This window comes from Myotis lucifugus, unplaced genomic scaffold (assembly GCF_000147115.1).
Source record: "Myotis lucifugus unplaced genomic scaffold, Myoluc2.0 scaffold_257, whole genome shotgun sequence".
NCBI lineage: Eukaryota > Metazoa > Chordata > Mammalia > Chiroptera > Vespertilionidae > Myotis > Myotis lucifugus.
In genome coordinates this window covers 1,190,794-1,212,211 of record NW_005871305.1, presented here as the reverse complement: position 1 = coordinate 1,212,211, position 21,418 = coordinate 1,190,794, and the positions used below count along the sequence as shown (strand labels likewise).

General features: G+C 37.7%; 1 protein-coding gene across 1 annotated transcript in view; it reads right to left on the bottom strand.

Annotated features, from left to right (window-relative positions):
- ZNF804B (zinc finger protein 804B) overlaps positions 1 to 20,098 on the bottom strand; it is a 380,963-nt gene extending 360,865 nt beyond the window's left edge. The window contains exon 1 of the mRNA XM_006099085.3: positions 19,991 to 20,098. Within this exon, the coding sequence (XP_006099147.1) occupies positions 19,991 to 20,098 (108 nt within the window). The remainder of the gene's footprint in view (positions 1 to 19,990) is intronic.
- Positions 20,099 to 21,418: the final 1,320 nt, after the last annotated feature.

The window sequence follows — 21,418 nt, the reverse complement described above, 5'->3', positions numbered from 1 at the left end:
TGTGCATATCATTTGTTCCATTCGCAATAAAAATTTAGATGCAAATGTGACATTTGGCATTATATTGAAGTGGCTTACTCTGGTTTCTCTCAGTTGGTTGCGGGACAACATGACACACACTGAATCTTTTTCTCTCTCTGCATTTAGCCATCCAGCAAATATGAACTTTGTTAGGCATGGAGGCTCGGGGCTGCGATGCAATCATGAGAAAATGAGCATGATTTCTACCATAGAGAGTATGCAATCTCTGTCTTTGTCTATCACAAACACATAAACGAAAATTAAACAATTAGAATAAGTGTCATTATCATGGATATGTAAGTGTCAATGGTTTCCTATCCTGACCTACTTTAGAGGATGGGAGGCTGTCTAAGGGGGATAAAAGATACAAGGATTTCTGAAAGTTAAATAGACGCGAGCCAAATGAAAGGCAAAGAGGAGGAGGGAAGTGTTCCCGGCTATATACATATGTATCCTCTAGCAGAGGGATATTCTGAAGCCAAAAGGCAAGAGAGTCATACCACGCTGGAAGAACAGAAAGAATTTCAACCAGGCAGCATTTGAAATACAAAGGGTAATTGTAAGAGGTGAAAGGGATAGTTAAGCATGGGACCAGCTGATGCGGACACTTAAAACCACATAAGTACCATGACTTCATCTCCAGTCAAACGGGACCCAGTTGTGTTTTAATCAGAGAAATGTCATAGCTAGATATGCATGATGAAGAACCACTCTGAACTGGGGAGAAGAGATTGGAAGAGAACTGGGAAGCTAGATGAGATAGATAGGAGGCTATTACAGTAATCAGGGAAAGAGATGATAGGAAGTCTGTACAAAAATGATGATAAGAATAGAAAAAGGGCGCAAAAAATCAAGAAATAGGTCAGATATCTTGGTATCTGATTGAAAGTAGAGAATGTGAAGAAGAGGAAGGGGTCAAGGATGAAACATGTGACAGGTGGTGGTGCCATTTCCCTAGACAGGTAATCCTGGAAGACAGCTGGGGAAGGGAGATGGCGTTTTCTGTTCCCAGCATGCCGAGTTTGAGGCGTTTGAGAGACATCAATATTAAATATCCTGTAGAGAGTTTGTTGTATTTCCCTGAAGCTCAGGAGATAAAGTCTGCATGGAGATGGAGATTTGGAAATCAGCATATAGACGATGAGTAAGATTTCAGGAGGAGTGCTATCACCCAGCACAGGCACATAAGGGAACAGAGAGGACAGTACTTCAAAACCCGGAGAAGGCCAAAGGCAGAACAGGGACCTTCAAAGAATTCTAAGACATTTTTTAATTTAAATTGCCCAGAAGGAGAGAAAGAGACACAGATGAGGACAGTGTCATGGAAGCCAAAGGGAAAGAGCTTTTCATAAGGAGAGTACTCAGCAGCATCCGTAGCTGTCTCAAAGTCAAGTAAGAAAAGACTAAAAAATTGACTTAATGACAAGGGGATCATTCGTGACTTGGAAAGAGTGACTTATGTAGTGTAGTGGAGGCAGAAGCAGGATGCAGTAGGTTAAGGAGTGAGAGTTGGGTGAGAAAATAGAACAAGTATAAGCAATATTTCAAAAAGTTTGGCTGTGTAGTTGTTAGTGAATCTGCAGTCAATTGGGGAATGTATAGGACCCAATTAAAATTCTGAAATGTTTACAGAAAGGAAGACCAACAGTGTCTTTTGGTTCCAAGGAAGGAATCTGTCCTTTCATGTGAGATTAACTATCCACTCAGAACTTGAGGGGAAAGGTGTTCTACCGAGTTTCAAATGGCAAAGATACGGGTTTGTACACTGAAAGTCCTCAAATGACTGTTTGTAAGTTCTGGAAAAGAATGGCCAATAAACTTTTGTTTAGATAAATGATTACGCTCATCTCTAGAAGAAAACTAGCTGTGCAGAAAATGACTTTAGAATATTTGTAAGCTCTGATGTTACAGCCCAAACTTTGGATTATTCCACTGGTATTTTCATGGTCAAGCTTTTATAGTTGATTGCATATTATGCTATGTGCTTTATCTCCTTTATGGACCAACCACATTGCATTTGTAAATTCTGCTCTGAAATCTGGCCCTTATCCAGATTGCATCTTTCTTTGCCCGGTCAGGGCATGCTAGGAAACTGCAAATTACAATCAAGTCTCAATTTTCCAAACTAATGATTTTAAAGGGCAATAATGCATAATCCAAAATGATGGTGAATTCATGAACCATTTATCTCTGCAATGTATATTCATTAAACTTGACTATAAGTACTTCTTATATGACATTCTTAACAAAATGATAAAGCATTTCAACTGAAATGATTCAAGGGGACTTGCAAGGCTTTCCAATTTCTCTATTTTTGCCTCCCACTATATTCTATTGCTATATCGCCTTTCATGTTTACATGACTCATTAAAATAAACTAACATATTGTACTTTTTAGGATGGAGAAGATAATCAAATTTCATCTACTCCTGACATCATTTCCATATTATTGCCACCCTTCTCTATAGCTATGGTTCTCTGTCTCTGTCTCTCTGAAAAGTTTCATTCACAAAAGAGGATAGTATAATAAGCCCATGTATACTAGTACATCACCCACCTTCAACAATGATCAGAAACTATTTTCATGATTGACTCCTTATTAAGAAACATGCCCATCATCTCTCTGAGATATTATGGATTCAGAAAGCCCACAGATACTAGAGCCAGGAGGAGCGTTAGATGTTATCTGTTCCAGCCTAGTTGCTCAGTGAGGAAAATGAAGCAAGCAGAGACTTAAAGCACAGCTCTGATTGATAGTGAGGCAAGAGTTAGACATCGCCCACCTCTTCCTCATTCCCTCCGGTGAAATGAAGACTACATTGCTACTGCCTTATTCTTGATACAGAATATTTCCCAAAATTCACATGAGGGCCACTCATGCACTTCTGTTGCAAAAGATGTCTACTCAGGGTATTGTACCATGGCAGGGAAGCTGGAAACACACAGTTTGCAGGCAGACACAATCTGCTGACAGAGCATCCATTATTATCTCTGGCACTACCTGGTTCTTCTTGCTAATATTCACCAAATGATAGTTGAATAAGCACAAGTAATTAGTTTACAAATAATAAAAGATGATGTTTTCCCCTTTGTATTATATAGAAGACACACCAAAATATCTCTAATAAAGATGACTCCCAGTTGATTAACAGGAATAAAATGCTTGCATAAATAGAATTAAATGTGCACATTTGGAATATAATTATAGATACAGATAGATAGAAATGTCAGTGTATATACACAACCCTCTTAACCCAAACTAGAGAAGCCGATTAGGATTCATAAAACTGCTCCAAGTCAAGGGGGAGAATTGGGGACTTAACTACCAAAGCTGAACAGTGCAGTACAAGAAAGGCTTTGTGTAAATAACGCCAATCATTTCTCCACCAATGATGTCCTCCCCACCTCCACTCTGACTCCCATCTGGGCACCTGCCCATGTACTTTTCACAGAGTATCTCTTCCCATAGTTTCGTGTAGGGACGACAGACTGTCATTCTCTCTGCAACTCAATATCTCTCTCTCTCTCTCTCTCTCTCTCTCTCTCTCTCTCTCTCCCCCCCCCCCCATGAGTGTGTGTGCATGTGTGTGTGTGTGTGCGTGCACACACACACACACACACACACACAGCACACAGGCTAGACTAGTCATTATCCACCAGGAGCAGAGATAGACCGTTTGTGAGGCAGCAAATGCTGAAGCTGAACAGAGATGGGCTATCTGGGAATCCAGATACAATCACCTCAGCTCCCGATTATTCCATTTCCCAGTCCTGACTGAGGCCTGGTAGCAATTTTTCCCTCCTGCATCCTTCCAATAGTCAATTCTTCTCTTTTGCTTAAGTCAAAGTGTATTTTTTCCCTATTGCAGCAAACAATTCCTTAGCAGTTTGACAAACATTTTTCAAAGCAACCTATCAGAGCTCTAGTTTCACATTGCAAGACTCATGTTCAAATCTCACATCGTCTGCTGCCTGACCGTGATCTTGAAAAAGTTATTTAACTTCTATGGGCCCCAGTTTTATCAGCTATAAATTGAATGAGCACCCAAATAGTAAATGAGATAAATCATATGTGAAAATAACCAGCAACCCAATAAATTCATGTGGACTTTGTCAGAGTTGAGCCCATGCTCTGCAAGTCTGCAATTTCCATAATACAGTCATGACAACAAGCTTTGTGACAAGAATACAAAACTGTCTGACTTCTGACCGGCAGCCTAGGGAGACCTCAGGGATGTCAGATCCATTAGTCAAGCTGCTGATCCGCAATGCTTTGGCAGCAAGGAGCCCGTAGTCTAGAGACGGCCTACAAAATCTCCTAGCAGGTAAAGCACAGAGTCAGTCCTTCAGGACTTTTGCTGCTGGTCTTCATCTCCTCTGGAAGAATCTGAGCTACCCTTTGATAAATGCTGAAATGCCCATTCACGGAACTCAGCTCAGTTAATTCAGATTTATTGATTTGTGTTGGGAATACACTATTTATATTCTTCAGGAATAATGTGAACAATAGAAAATCACACCATCATTTAATTAAATGGCTTATTATACTTATAAAGATTTTTTTCATTATTTCAAAAAGCTCAAATTCTAATAAGATGGGAATGGACTTACGTTGGTTTTCTGATTTTTGCTTTCAATATATGCTTCTAACAAGAAATCAGTTGCTTAATCGTATGTCCCTCAAGGAATAAGGTATACACAACACTGTGCCTTGTCACCTACTATACATAAATTGATCTTTAATATTTATACTTATGTACAGAATTAGTATATGAAAAAAATAAGAAAAGTATGTGATGATAAGGGAAGCAAAATATACATTTTTACTTCCCCTTATGAAGAAAGATAATTTGGGGTTTTCACCTTGAAAAGTATAATGTTATTTGTGATTTATGTGAAATAAAAATTGTGAAATATTTGCTTCACTTTGAATTGTCATGAATTATTGGTGTCACTGCATTCTTGGAAAGTGCCTTTATAGTTTTGTGCAGTTGCCAATAATAAGAGTTCTTACCATTAGTTTATTACTAAACTCTGAACATCAGTTAATTATAACTACACAATGACTGCTGTATATATGAATATGTTGCCAAAGTTTTATTTTAATTTTGCCATATGTGTAGGTGCCCACATTTCATGTTTACTTTAGCTTAATATTTTCATTTTGAACCACTCTAATCAAGTAAGGTTGAATAAATGAATAAAAGAATGAGCAAGGGGACAGTTTTATTGAGTGCCTACTAACCTGCAGACCCTGTGGCAGCCAAGTGCTGGCATTTACCTGGATGAAAAAAAAACAAAAAACAAGGAAAGGTAAATAGATATGTGAACTAACAATTAAAATGCTATTATGTTTCAACCAAGGAATACGAACATTGTCACGGCAGCATAGAGCTAGAATAGTCAATTTTCATTACAATGGTTTCACACCTGAGCTTTGGAATCTGAAGGTCCTGCGTCCAAGCCCTTGCACTCTGCCAGGCAGTTACTCATAAAATGTGGACCCTCACCTCATCTGCAAAATGGAAGATAACACTGCCTACATCTTAAGAAAATTGTTTTAAGAATGAAATAATCAATGTGCGAAACGTTTGCTTTGGCACAGTCTGTCTGACATAGAATGAGGGCTTCCTGCCTGTTATCTGAGTATGAGCAGGGCATTAGGGAGGTGTCTGGAGCACCAGGGAAGTATGGAGGATGCCCACAGGCGTTCCAGTGGGAAAATGAGAGGACCGAGCGTGAGCAAGTCAAAACCTTCCTCAGCCTCTAGCGTCTGAGTTTAAAATCAAGGTGAGTTGATATTGGTTCAATAATTTCATAATGTCAATGTGTACAACAAACCAATGGGCTGCTTCTTGAAAATGTACACTCCCGCCAAAAATAAAATTAAATAAATAAATAAATAAATAAATAAAATGTGTACCTCAGGCCCCACCCCAGGCATTCTGTTTCTATTAAGTCTAGTGTTGGGGTCTCAAATCTGCAGTGTAACCTCATTTAGACAATAACTGATGAAGATGAGCTCTAAAGACCATCCTAGCTTGATTTTACTATAAGTAGCTACGATGTCATATTGGACATGTAATTTAGCAATCTTCTTTTCCATCTTTTTATTCCAGAATCATGAGAACCTGACACATATACTCAGGAAGTGCTTACTATTGATGGCATTGAGATCAGCCAATTTGATGGTCTTTCTCTAGAATATTCACACATTTTTAAGCCCAATTCTGGAAAAAAGGAACCATAATCAGAAAGATCAGCAAACTGCAGAGCAGCAAGGAGATGGGTTCAGAAGCAGCAGTTGCAGCAGCAGGGCCATCAGAGGAAGGCTTTAGGGTCCAGGTAATACCAGTTCCCCCTGTGCTCCTCCAGCCCGAGGGGCTGCTGTGACTTACTGCAGTTACTAATCTCTGGGTTATGGCACCTTCCTCTTTTCTCTCCCTCGGGCTTTTCAACACATTTGTTAAAAAAATAAAAAATAAAAAGCTTCTGCATTGTACTCCCTCTGAAAAGCTGAGAATGGTTTCTTTTATCATGACTAGACACTGATACAAACACTTTTTGCAACATGAAGTGGCAAATGGTAGACATCAATTGAATATTTTCTACTAGTATATATGCTAATAGCAGAATGTATGTGTACAAAAGTTTGTATCTACACATGGACCTCAAATTTGCTCAGAATGTGAACATATGTAAAATATCCACAACTCTTAGTCAATAGTATTTCCTCCTTTCAAATATGTAACTGTTATAGTTTGGGGTTTTTTAATTGGGGAGAGAAAATGATAGAGGGAAAAATAACTGATTGGTTCATTAAAATTTCCCAAGGCAGAGAAAGATATTTAAATGTAGTGATCAGATTGCATGCTTATCAACAAAGAGACAGTAGTCTTACATTAAGTAACTATCTCTATAGAAAAGAGGAAAATCCCTTCTACAGCCAGCAACATTATAAAAACCACTCAACTCAATTTGATTTGACAAAAACAAGAAAAATAGAAAAGCCACTTTAAATGTATCATTGTCTTGGATTAAAGCTGTATCAGGAAAGTAGGGCATCCTGAGCTACTGAGCATTTTCATTATAAAAGTTGTAAAAATGCACGGCTGCTATTTGCAATGGTGTATTAAACAGGAAGCTGACTGGCCTCCATGCCTGTACTTCCCTTCCCAAGAAAACACAGCTACAGTGTAAGAGCCATTTTATAGTGCCATTTGAAAGAGCAACAGTTTCAACAATTTGATATGAAAGTGCCGAGTTTCCAGTCAGTGCTCAGAACATTTTCTTTAATCCTTACCCAAGGGCATGCTTAGAGAGAGGAAGAAAGAGAAAGAGAAAGAGAGAGAGAGAGAGAGAGAGAGAGAGAGAGAGAGAGAGAGAAAGAGAGAAACATCAATGTGAGAGAGAAACATTGGTTGGTTGCCTTCCTTAAACTCTCCAACTGGGAATAGAACTGGCAACCTTTCAGTGCACGGGATGACACTGAACCAACTGAGCCACACCGGCCAGGCGTCAGAACATTTTAAAAGGTCAAGGAAACTGTTTTTGACAGAACAAGCCAACTGCAGCAGCGATAGCCATCGGCTGCCTTTCACTGTGCACTTACTGTGTGCCAGACACTAAGTGCTTAGCATTCATTAGCTCATTCACTTCTTACCATGGCCTATAAGGCAAGTCATGTCACCAGGGAACAAGCTAAGGCTCCCGCTGTTGAAGCAGTCACAGAACTAGTCAGTGCTGCAGTGGGAGGTCACACCAGCTCAGGTCAGTCCAACTCTAAACTCAATATGCTTTACCATGTCTCTCTGCTGAATATATGAAAGGAGATCATCCATGCTGCCACCTGAAAATTGTAGAGGCATGAGGGGTAACTGCATACAACAAGGCAAAACACATACATCAATAATACTACAAAACCCTCCAAACTTCATGTTTTAATTTAAAAGGTTAAATAAATATAAAAACATGCAACCTTTATCGCTTCTCGGCCTTTTGGCTAAGATCAAGTGTAAAAACATGCAACCTTTGTCACCAAGCCATACTGAAAAGAACTCATATGTCAGTAGCCACACATGCATATTTCAACAATAAAGATTTAAAAGAATAATAATAATTTTGACTTCCCAATTGAAATAGTCTTCTGTTTCCAATTCTAGAAATCTTAAACTTCTCCAAGACCAGCCTTCTATAACCAGATGTTTGCCTCACACACTGGTTAGTTCCAATTGACTCTATTTCAAATCAACCCCCGCTCCTCCTTGAGAACTCAGTTTAGGGGAAACTTTTTTGAGCCTCCTTGAGCTTATCATTAACGTGTTTCTGGGGTTCCTAAGTGATCGTTACCAGATTCTTCCAGGGACATCATATGGAATTCTTGAACTTATACTATATAGCATATGGATGCTGGAAGATAAGCATTACATTTTAATGAAAATATATGACTCATTCTTTAAATATATTTAAATTCAATTAAACTAGGATTGATTAATATATGCATTATTTGGGTTTTATCTATAATCTCCTTGGCAAAACTCCTGTTTCCCTAGTAAAGTAAACATGTATTTTATCATCATGCATGTGTGTGAAATTACAACTTTTTAATAAAATTTACATATCATTTGTACATAAATTTTGTTTTATTAGAAGTCCAAGCTAGAGGTTTCTTTCCTTAAATAATTTATTATTTTCCACTAAATACATAATTCACATCTCTCAAATAATGAAAACTCACAGAGCCATTTCTAACCATTTGTGAGAGATTTATAAATCTACATTATGGTCGGATTTTTGAATTTCAACAAGTAGTGTTAAGGAATAGATAATGAAATACTTCACAGATGTTACCCTGGATATAAACCATGTGTTTTATTAGCATAATCTATGCATTCTTACCTAATCAGTATTCTTTTGTTCATTTGTTTCAAATCATTAGTAAGTTAGCTTTGGTCAGTCAAAGTAAAGTAGCAAAGTGAAGTCTAATTATCATCCCATGTCAAAAAAAAGAGGGCCTTAATTAAATAGTTTACTGTCAGTTGAGTTGCAAATATATATGTTCTTTGCTAAAACTCATTTTAATAGCATTTTAAAAAATAAAGCAGATCATAATCTTGTGTTAGGGCAGTCTTTGCCTTTGGAGTGGATGGGGCTTGAAAAAGGGTACACCAGGTCTTCCAGAGAGTTGTAATGTTCTGTATTTATATCTGGAGCATCAAAAAGCTGCACACTTATAATTTGTGATGATTTATATATTATGTTATTCTTTAATACAGAAGTTAAAAAATAACTTTCCATTTTGATAGCATTAGGTCAAGCACAGGCAATGTTGGCGATTTAATAAAATTATAATTATTGCTTCAGTGGATCCCATCACTTTTTAAAAAGTAATGTTCTCCCCCCTATGAAATTTGTAGATGTCCAAATCAAAGACTACACAAACTAAGAACAATAGCCTTAAGATGTGTCTTTAAGATGATCTGGTTTCAGGGTTCTTAAATTAATCTTCTGTATAGATTATGTGTATATAGTTCACCAGAAAAATATCTGGGAAAAGTAAATACTATTTGAAATAGTGGGTAGTATTTTCCTAAATATATAATAACATCTTACTGAGTTTACCACCTTTGAAGAATATAAAAGTTCTACTCTGTTGAAAAGGAAGAAAATTTTATCCTTCGCAACTGCATGGATGGAACTGGAGAATATTGTGCTAAGTGAAATAAGCCAGTCAGAGAAAGACAAATACCATATGATTTCACTCATATGTGAAAATTAATGAACAAACTGAACTACGAAGAAAAATAGAGATGGACTCATAGACCAAGAGCAGGCAAACAGTGGGGAGAGGGGAGAGCGAGGGAGAAGGATAGAGAGAGAGAGAGAGAGAGAGAGGAAGAGAGAGAGAGAGAGAGAGAACTCATGCACATGAACAAGAGTGTGGTGATTGCAGAGTGGAGGGGGATGGGTAGGGATGGTAGAGGGCACAGAGAGGATAAAAGCTGATGGAAAAAATAAAATAATAATTAAAAAATGAATCATCAGTATGTTATATTTCAAAACTTGTATTACATAAAAACTGTAATAAAGCATTTTGAGTTGCAGAAAGTTCAATCAATACATAAGAAAATAATACAAGTGCTGAACATGGAAGAAGATTAGTTAATTCTCACATAATTTTCAGTCCTTTACATTACTTAACAATGAAAAATTTCCAGATGTCTCTGAATAGTTGCAGGGATGTGATGTTAAAGAGTGGGCAGATCTACCCTCCTGCTTCTAAAGAGCACACTAAGGACCAATGAGTAAATGGAAGAAGGAGGCAGAGACATGGGTAGAGACAGAATAAGACTCCGTGTTAATTACATTAGTCTCACAAGAGGATCAGTCACTTCAGTGAGCAAAGTAGCCCACCCACCATTGGAAATGAGCTCCCACGTTAAGAGTGGTTGTGTAAGTTTCCTATGGCTGCTCTAACAAATTATCACAAATGTACTGACAATACAAATCTATTATCATACAGTTCTTAAGTTGGAAGTCTTTCTGGACTAATATCAAGGTGTTAGTATGGCGGTGATTTTTTTCTGGATGATCTATAAGCGAAACCATTTACTTGCCTTTCCAGCTTCAGGAAGTCACCTGCATTCTTAGCTTGTGGTCCCTTCCCCTATCTTCAAAGCCAGCATCACAACCTCCTCAGAGCTCTTTCTGACTCTGACACTTCTTCCCTCTTATAAGGACTCTTATAATTACACTGGGCCCACCTACATATTCCAATCTTCAAAGCCAGCATCACAACCTCCTCAGAGCTCTTTCTGACTCTGACACTTCTACTTCCCTCTTATAAGGACTCTTGTAATTACACTGGGCCCACCTACATATTCCAAGATAATCTCCTCAACTTCCTTAATTATCTCACATCTGCAAAGCTCCCTTTGCCATGTAAGTTAAAAGAGTCAAAGGTTGTCAATATTATAACATGGAGTCTTTATCATGATTATATATTAAAAGGTATATAGTAGGAGGCTAAACTAGATTGCCAAGTGCCCTCCAAAGTTTATATCCTATAAAAAAAGCAAAGAAATCAAATATCTGTTAACAACTATATAAAAAGTTTATTTGTATTAAGAAACTGACCATACAATAAACCTGATTCTCTTCATTCCAATTGATTACTATTATCTCTCTATGTGTCCACACTATATGGCTGGATAGTTTAGATAAAAATCATTGTTTAGAAGAATTCCAAGCTCCTCTTTGAACAGTGGCTACATCCAGACTGATCCAAGAAAGGACAAGTGCTAACAAAGCCTTGTTGGAAAGTGTGCAGCTGATAAGTTCAGGCAATAATAACCACTGATCAGGGAATTATTGTACATCTTTTGAAAGAGGAAGAGAGAGAGAGATGGAGGTAGAGGATATAAATAAGCAGAGGCAGAGGGAAAGAATAAGAGAAATATAGGGTTTATGTACCACAATTTTTCTCCTTACTACACACTGCTAAATAGAAAGAGAATTATCAAGTTCCTGACTTGAAATTCATCTCTCAGAAACTATTAAATATTCAAATGAACCCTTGCTGGTTTGGCTCAGTGGATAGAGCATCAGCCTGCAGACTGAAGGGTCCCAGATTTGATTCTGGTCAAGGGCACATGCCTAGGTTGCGGGCTTGGTCCCCAGTAGGGGATGTTCAGGAGGCAGCTGATAATGATTCTCTCTTATCATTGATGTTTCTATCTCTCTTTCCCTCTTCCTTCCTCTCTGAAATCAATAAAGTTTAAAAAAATATTCCAATGAAAAATATGGCTTAACTAACTCATGTATGAATTTCATCCATTTATATATAACCAATCTTCTCGTGTGGCCTTTAACAAAAGATATGGAATATAGTACTCTGCAATTTGGATTAATAGAAAATACTAAATTATGCTTGAAGCAATTGACCAAGTGATCTTGGTAGACATTAAAGTGAGAAGCATTACTATAAAAACAGTGACCACTCAATCCATCAGTAGAACAGTTTGCATTCTAGAAGATTCTAATGAACTTGGGGAAAATTTCTCTAAGAAAAGAGTTTTCTTCATGGAGCTACCAGTAGGACTAAAGGGTACATATTTCTGTCAATTAAATTTCTATTGAAATCCTTTGGTTTTATATTAAAATCAATAATAAACCAGAAGCTGTGCTCAGCTTTGGGGATATAACGGCAACAGTAGACATGGCACAAAGGATCTCACATTTCATGGTGACATTGATACCAAGAAACAAATAGGTTCAGTGATAATCAAAGTAGAAAATGGTTGTGATAGCAGCCTGCAGGAGAAGCCCTGGACCCATGATAGGGAACTCAGTGTACTGTAGACTCACATGAGAAACCAACTCCTTAATAAGTCTGCAAGCATGGCCCAACAAAAGAAGGCAAAAAAAGAAGGATCTGTGACAGATGAAACAGCATGTACAATGGCATAAATTCTATAAACACTTGTCGTAATCAAGAACTCGGAGTAGTTCAGTATGGCTGAACGACAGAATCAGATGGAAGATTAAAGGGAGTTAAAACTGACTCTGTAGCCGAAACCGGTTTGGCTCAGTGGATAGAGCATCGGCCTACGGACTGAAAGGTCCCAGGTTCGATTCCGGTAGAGGGCATGTACCTTGGTTGCGGGCACATCCCCAGTAGGAGGTGTGCAGGAGGCAGCTGATCGATGTTTCTAACTCTCTATCTCTCTCCCTTCCTCTCTGTAAAAAAATATATTTAAAATAAATAAAAAATAAAACTGACTCTGAAGCTAGAGGCTGTATCATGAAGAATCTTAGATACCACCCAACAGCTTTGAGCATTTTCAGATAACATGAATGCAATTAATATGGCCATCTCTATGTCTGTTGACTTCACAAGCAAATGAAGCAAATGAATGGGGAGAGTCAGACTTACATGGGTTCTCCATCCCCAACATCATTCAAAAATGGGACCAATGGTTATTTTCTGTTTAGAATATGATAATCATTTCATTCACAAAGAGGAAACGTATATAGCTTTTGCTTGCCAAGATGATGTTAGGGAATATAATTATAGCAAAATGGAGATTTGGAAAGGACATGTGGCTGACTATATTTGTTGCTCGGGAGGTAGATGGGACAAGTGAAGTGATGAGTAATAGCTGTGGGAAGGAGAGCAAGGGGAGAACATTGGTAGGTAGGTTCTGAATGGAGATATGGGGGGAGCTCTAAATTCTGAACTAGAGATGAAAGTCACATGTGGATGCTAAACAGTGAAGGGACTTATATGTTTGGGTCAGGGGGCAAGTAGCATGGAATGGTTCTCCCCATTTGCAAGGGTTTGTACATCTGGAGTTAAAAGCATATGCCAACACTTATGCATCAACCAAAAAGATACTTAAAAATTGATAATCATGTTAATCAAAGGAATAAGAATCAATGGCAAGGAGAATAAGAGGGGGGGGAAGATTGCTTTAAAAAATTGGCAGTATTAATTTTAAAATAAAATATATTCTGCCTCTTACACCCACACAAAAGTGAAATAAAATTTGCCAAGAGGAATTTTCCAATTGTCAAAGCAAAAAATTGGCAGCCCTAATTGTACTTGCTACAAGTGAACAAAATGAATACTCTCCATGAATCATTTTCAAAACTGTCCAGTACAAAATCCTAAGTGGCATCCCTATATTTGAATAGTCTATATTTTATTATTTATTTATAGCCTGCCTTGCTTTCACAAACAGACCTAAGTCATCTGAAAGCAACTTTATACATTAAAACAATAAAATATAAATTTAAAAGAATGAGAGCTGTGGAAAATAAAGTTAAAATAAGAGCTAACATTGGGATAGGAGATGAGCAAAGGTAGGGACATGATGTTGCTTTAAAGGCCAACATCAATCTTCAACACTTGGTTAGGCCACAGCTTTGTCTCAAGGTTTCCTACCAGCCAAAGGAGAAAGGAAAAATAGTTAACTCTATAGTTCTCTTTATCTGTGAAGAAAAAAGTACTAGTATATTAGAAAAATATGTTTAGATTTTAGGTATCAAATATAAATAAAAGAGAGTTTAGTTCAATGCATGTTTTCAGGGTCCATCTCAGGAAAAATAAGATCATTAGTGAGTATCATTAAAAGCCCTATTTTAAATACTATGTCATATCCTTTTCCATGTTTTGTCTTCAATAAGCTAACAATGCCTTAATGAACATATCCAAAGTATGTTGTAAATCATCTTTCCAGAATTTCTCTTCAAGTCCAAAAGTTACTTCCAATGTAAGGGTGACTATGGAACTTGGTGATTCGTATATTCCTATTATCATCATAACTATACTTTTTCAAAAAATATATCAAATGTTTAATTTCTCTCTCCAGACCTTATCCAGTAAGTAAACCTGATTTATAAAATTTGTCAATAAAAGGCTGTTGCCTGTCATTTTATAAAGATTACCTGAAAAACTATATTTGCTAAAACCAAATGGCATATTTGAGCAAAGTAGCCCTTTTATTTCAATTTTGATTCAAATTATTTTCTACGAAATATGTACATATATACTAAAAATTATTCTGGCAGTGTGCATTTTGAATAAACCAAACTCACACTAAAATACACTTCAAAAGTTATTTGAAATATATATTTCTCTTCTTGTTTCTTGCTCTCAATACACCCTTGAACCTATTGACATTTTGAGCTCCATTAACACGTAAAAAATATGTATCTTAGTATTTATGTATTATATGAAAAGATTTCACAGTTACAATTAACACCAAATTTTTTAAAACTATAAGTGATTAAGTTTTGTTAAATACAGTCCCCACTTAGCCTACCTACGATGCCAATCTGTTTTATTCTTATTTTGTTTCCAAATTATGGGGGAAACCTAAAATAGTTTATCTTAATTGTATATCAAAAAGAAACAAATCAAGAGATTTGATACATCAAATTTTAATTACAAAATAAATGCTATATAATCTAATAAAGTCACAATGCACTCAAATACTCATCTGATTCATCTTATCATGCAAACTTTCCGAAGTCAGAGAAAAATAAATTTAACTCCTAGAAAGTTGACACTTATTTTTTAAAGCATAAATGCCAACTACTAGTTTCTGAAATTAGTTGGGGGCAAAGAAGAAAGGGTTGAAAAGGCAATGAGAAGAAAAGAGGTTGCTTAATACAACATTTGGCATAAGAAAGAAAACATCAAGAATTGTAACTGAGTCTTTATTGAAAACATCTAAAAGTTTTCATATGAAAGGCAGCATTATGCATTCATGAATCTGAGAATAGGAGGCAGGTGACTTTTCTATGGGAGAGCATATCTTCGTAATTATTTTTTGGCACATCAGTTTGAGAGCATTTTGGATGTGTTTAACTTGTACTTATTAAGTATAATGAAATACATATAATTGAAGATCATAGATATCAGAAAAAAGAACAAGGTTGTAACCTCACTCATTTCCTCATTTAAGAAGTTCTCTGAATAGATGGACCCTCAAGATAATCTTTTCCAGAACTTCTTTCATTTATACATATGCATTTGTAATTTTTAAAAGGGGACCTTATAGAAATTTTTAGCTCATCTAAAATGCTTGTTTGTGGGAGGTAGAAGAAGGTAAAGGGAAGCAGATAAATGGTGAAAGAAGGAAACTTGACTTGGGGTCGTGAACATACAATATGCAGATTATATATTATAAACTTGTGCATCTGAAAACTAGAAAAATAAAAAATTAAAAATAAAATTATTTTGTATGTCAACTACTTCTATTAGGCACTTTATTTGGATAACAGAATAAGATCACCAAACAAAACAAAATAACAACAAAATTCCAAGGACCTGATCTGTTACTAAGATAAAAATCCCAAGAATTATCTTCTCATCCAATATTTCAGGGGAAGACAATAGGCATTTCCAGAAACAGATATTCCTGGATGGTGCTTTCAGGAATAATCACTTCTTAAGAAGTATCACTCTATCTAAGCTTCTAAACAGTGGTAATAAGTTCAACAATATATAACCATGATTATCATTAACATTTCATCAATAGATATTCTGAATGACAGTCTTACTATTAACCTTACCCAGATCAAGTAAGCTATAATAAACCATACTTGAATCTAAATTTGACAATTTTGAAGTCCATAAAGTAACTAAGAATCTATTCCAATACATTTTTGACACTACATCGAGGATATTACTTGTTTCATTGCTTTCAAACATGCTGATAGAAGAACTTAGAAGTTCACAAAGAAATGAATTTACCAACGGACTGTTTTCTTATTGAATACTTCAGTTATTGTGACAACGTTTTACCATCAACGTATTTGATGATAAAAAAGTTTATGAAATAATGTATAGGCTAACTATTTATGCTTCAGCACTGGTAACATGGGTGTGCGTGTGTGTGTGTGTGTGCGCGCGTGTGTGTGTGTGTGTGTGTGTGTGTGTGTATGCATGCATCACACAGTGATTTTAAAAGTCATCATTCAGACATATTATTTCAGAGTTCTGATAGGAAATGTTGTAAATATCCTAAAATGAAGGAGGATGCAAATTTATTTTCTAAAATTAGAGATTCTTAGCATTAAACACTATGCAATACTTTCTGTCATTATTCTTTCCTTTATCCCTGGATTTAAAGTAACATAAACCATCTTAAATCAATTATTCACATTCTGATTAGCATGTAGGCAGTATGCTATTTTTTTCACACCAAGTTTCCAAAAGGAAGAGAGATGCCACAGATAAGACATTTGCATGTTGTTACTTTGAAGACAGGAGCTGAATTTCACTCTAAAATTTTCAATTTGCTGATCTGGGAAAATTGTTTGGGGGTAAAATGCTTTATTTATTTCTCAAGTATCCCATTAAGTATTTATTATAAGAATTCCATATAATGATTCCATGTTTTCTAAATGAAATCCTTTGAAATTATATATATATATATATATATATATATATATATATATATAATCATTCCCTTTTGCACTGTCAGTTTAATATCATGTGTTCAGATTCTACAGACCCATGATTTGAACATGAGAAATGTATACAACTCCTTTAAATATATAACTGAAGAATAATACCTATAAGACATTGAAATATTAAATTCATATTAGGTGCATTTATATCAGAACTCCAAAAGAAGAAACTCTTATTATATCAAAAAGAAATGGTGGCTTTCTCCTTTCAATAACAAAGTTACCAAGGAGTCTCATTCAATAGTGTTATGTGCTACTTTTAAACAGCTCTTTTAAAACAAAAATATGGATTAAAAAATCTTACTCTTAGAATTAAAGAGTAAGAACTAAAGCTGAAATATTCTAGAATTTAATGAGAGTTAAATCAACTAATGATATCCCAATCTATATAAACTGAGTCTCAATGAGTGCAAATAATTAATGTAATTTATGTAGAGGTCAATTTGAAACTTTTGGGCACTAAATTTGAAAAAACAAAGTACTGTAGAAGTAGCTATGTGTTTTAAGAAAAAAATAAATTTACCATATGAATGTGTGAGTATAATATTTATACTGATGAAATAAACTCAATAAATGAGTGTTAACCTGAAAGTTTGGGGGATGTGTATTGATGATTATAAAAAAGAAATGATGTATAACCAGAGTTTTTAGTTTCATGCTTTACAACTCATTCATAAAGAAGGCAAATATAAACTCATCTAGACCAGGGAACTATTATTTAAATGCATAAAGGTCTAGGGTACAGAAGGTACCAATTGATTTTAGGGAGAAAGACTAGTGTTATGCAATATGAAGGCAACTCTGACTTGTCTAACAACCTGCCCATGGCAGAATGAATGAACATCAATTTGTCATATACTGCCAAGCTCATGTGAGAGACTATTCAAACCTTGAAAAAGTAATTCAAATTCAATAGCAAAATGTAAAAGAAGACAAAATAAATCAAGTTTAGACAATACATATACACACTAATTTAGATATTTTTAAATTATCTAAATGTAATTTAACTCAAATGTATAAATATTAGAGAGAACACACCAGTGAATTAAAGTATAGTGTCTATATAAAAATAAATTAGTATTTCAGTAAAAACCAGCCCAAAATGAATGAAAATAGTGTCCTGTGGGTGTGAGCGCCTAATCGGCCAGTAGAACCATGAGGAGGACGGGCTGTCTTCTCACATCCACAGTCACCTGTCCATTCAGGCACCTGGGAGATGAGTGACCATAGTGGGAGAGGAAGGACACTTTTCACCAAGTGACATAAATTTCTTCTGCAAACCCTTTAGATTTTGGAAGATTAACATCATATTTTAACCAACTCAAATAGAACTAAACAATGTAGAAACTATGAAGTGATTCTCCCTTTGCCCTGTGAATTATTAAGGCACGTATACTACAAAACAGTATCCAGTTCAGATTTCCATAACCAAAGACAGGTTTTTGGAAGACAGCCACAAAGATTATTAAAGGTTGAAAAATAACACCTATTAGAAGGGTGGAACATGAGAGGTTTTCAAGGTGAAATGAGCTTGAAAAAGAAGAATTTGAAGGATTTAATTTGCTATAAGGAACATCCTGACACTGTGGTTTGCTAAACATTAAGGTGGTTTGCTGAGACTACGGAAACTCCAATCCTGAAAATCTTTAAGTACAGGAAGGATTCTGACCACAGCTGCTCAGGATCAAATGTGGGCTTTATTCAACTAAAACTCTCCCCGAGTCTTCCAACCCTGTGGATTTCATTGTAAATGCCAACACAAACAGTATATTCCATCAAACACTTCTGATTCAGCACCATACAGCAGTTTGTGGGGAGGGGAGGGGTGGGGAGATTGTACGGATCCACTTTTTACAGTGCATGGAAGCATGTGAGGAAATACTTTGTCACAATTAGGAGTCCTAGTGATATCTTTGGGTTCTTGCACTTTCTTGTTTAGATTTCTCATGCAAATCACATACAGCACGTTTTAGAATATATTACAGGTTTTTATAATATATTACAGATTTGAATAATTCATGATAATGAAGCAATAAACCATGACGGAAAGTACTAAGAAAACAAATAAAAATCAGGCAACCTAAGTGTTCCTTCGTTATATCATAAAGACCCAAAATACTGGTTTTTAGATTAAACTAGAAAAATTGTTCTTTAAGTTTAGACATTTAGTCACTAATAACCCAAAACTTTAAGAAATACATCATGCCACAAATGTTTTCTTGAAATACATCTTAATCCTTAAAACATTAGTCTCTATATAGTATGTATTAAGGAATGAATTAATACTATATTAAAGTCATAGATTCTGGTCAAAATTATGTTTTAAAAAAAGAATAAATCAAATAGTAAGCCAAGTTGAATAGTTTACTAAATTAAATAGCAATCACTCAAATTGCATGTGAATAGACTTGTATATAACAACAAACTATCCGATTCGTATTTCCACAAAGAACTCTTGGTCTTTCCTTAGAGAACCATTCATTAGAATGCATCAAGTTTCCACATCAAACACCTTGACCTTTGCCAGTACTCTGATGCAAAATATTTAAAAGTTTATTGTCTTCTAAAGTAGCAGCAGCATTATTCAACTAATCCCAACTGCTGACTTCACAAAGCGTGGTTATAAAGTGCCATTCAAACTTTCTACACTGTCCAAATCAGCAGATCCACAACTGGAGATAGCCACACAGGAGCTACCCTCACAGCCCCTCGGTGAACTGCATTCAGCAAATATTTGCATCCATAGCACTAGAAATGCTTATGAATGTGTTGGAAATACACATATAAACACGTACCCCTAACAGTCAATAAATTGTATAAACAGACACAATATAAGATAAGATAAGGTCATTATCCGCCACCCACTCAATGTACCAGGACAGTATCTCTTTGTTTACAATGATTTTGAAGGCGAGTGCGTGTGTTGTGGTGTGTGTGCGTGTGCGTGTGTGTGTATGTGTGTGTGTGCTCGCGCGTGTGCGCAGGTTACCGGAGACGGAGATCCGTTCTTGCAGAGGGGCCCTCGGAAGACTCCTTTAATGCCCCGGTAGTGCCCATTGCTGAGATGTCTCGAACTGATGACCAGGTAACAAGCCATGTGGGTCCGGACGGGAGGTACAGAGTCTCAACTTCTTACCAGGCGACCAGCCGCGGAAATGCGGCCGGCTTCTCAGGAGCAGCAGCGACTGCCACCTCCCGAGGAGAAGTGGCCAGCAGGACGCGGGGGGCGCGCGTCCCCGCTCCTCGCCCCGCGCTCTGGGCTCCGGCTGCCGGTCCCGGCTGCTCTGAAGGCGGTGGCAGCCACAGATCACTTAGGGGACCCTGCGAGCCAGTCCACATGCTGCTCTGACCCGCTGGCGGCGAGGTGGCTGCTCCACCGCAGGGCCGGAGAGATGTCTTTTTAAGGACAACTTCCTGGGTCCGTTGGGGAATCGGGAGCTCCCCTCCGGTTCCTCCTGCCCCCGCCAAGCACCGAGGCCAGCCGGGGATGCTCGGCGAGGGTCCCCAGGCTCTGGCGGGGGCGACAGCAGGCTGAGCTGTGGGCTGCGGCGCCGAGGATCCAGCAGCAGCAGTCAGTGCGGGGAGTGTGGCGGGGAGTCCTTGGAAGCGCCAAATCCCTGCGCCCGCGGCAGTGGCGGGGGAGGAGGTGGAGGTGGGGAAGGCGACAGGCGGGCTGGGGAGGATAGGGAGTTGGGGACGCAGGGACGCGGGAGCCGGAGCTGTTAGCACCGCAGCTCAGAGCAGTCGGGGCGCACGGGGCGGCCGGCCGGGCTAGGAGGTGACAGCTGCCGTGGCGATGGCGGGAGGCTCAGCGTCCTGCCATCCGCCGCCCAGCCCGCTGGTCCCTGCGCCCCATCTGTGGGCCAAGTTTGCACTGTTTAGGGGCAGAGGCTGGGCTGGCTAGCGTGTTCTGCAGGGAGGAGAGGAGCGGGAAGGGAGCGTTTCCTTACCCTCCCTGCCCGCGCACCTCAGCATTTCCTCTGCACTCAAGGCCGGGTCAGCAGAAGCCACAGCTCCCCAGCCGGGGGTGAGGGTGAGAGTGGCAGCCGCAAATAGGGCGGACACATTAGATGCGCTGTGGCAGGTCACGGATGGAGAAGCAAGCAAGTTTTTGGTAGAAAACTTACATAAGGAAACATGCGTATGTGTGTATATACATACGTATATATCCAGAGTTATACTCACTCACAAATCATCCTGTATCTTCAGAGAGGCAGCTATTTTTGGTCTGTAAAGTACTTTCTGTCTTCACAATCTCTGAAATCACCCCTGGGAAATGTTATTTTTAACGGACATTGTATCCTTTACTCTAAGCCACCAGGGCGCGAGCTGCACTGGGAATAAAAGACTTGTGCAGAGCCCAGGCTGGTTTGGCTCAATGGATAGAGGATCGGCCTGTAGACTGAAGGGTCCCAGG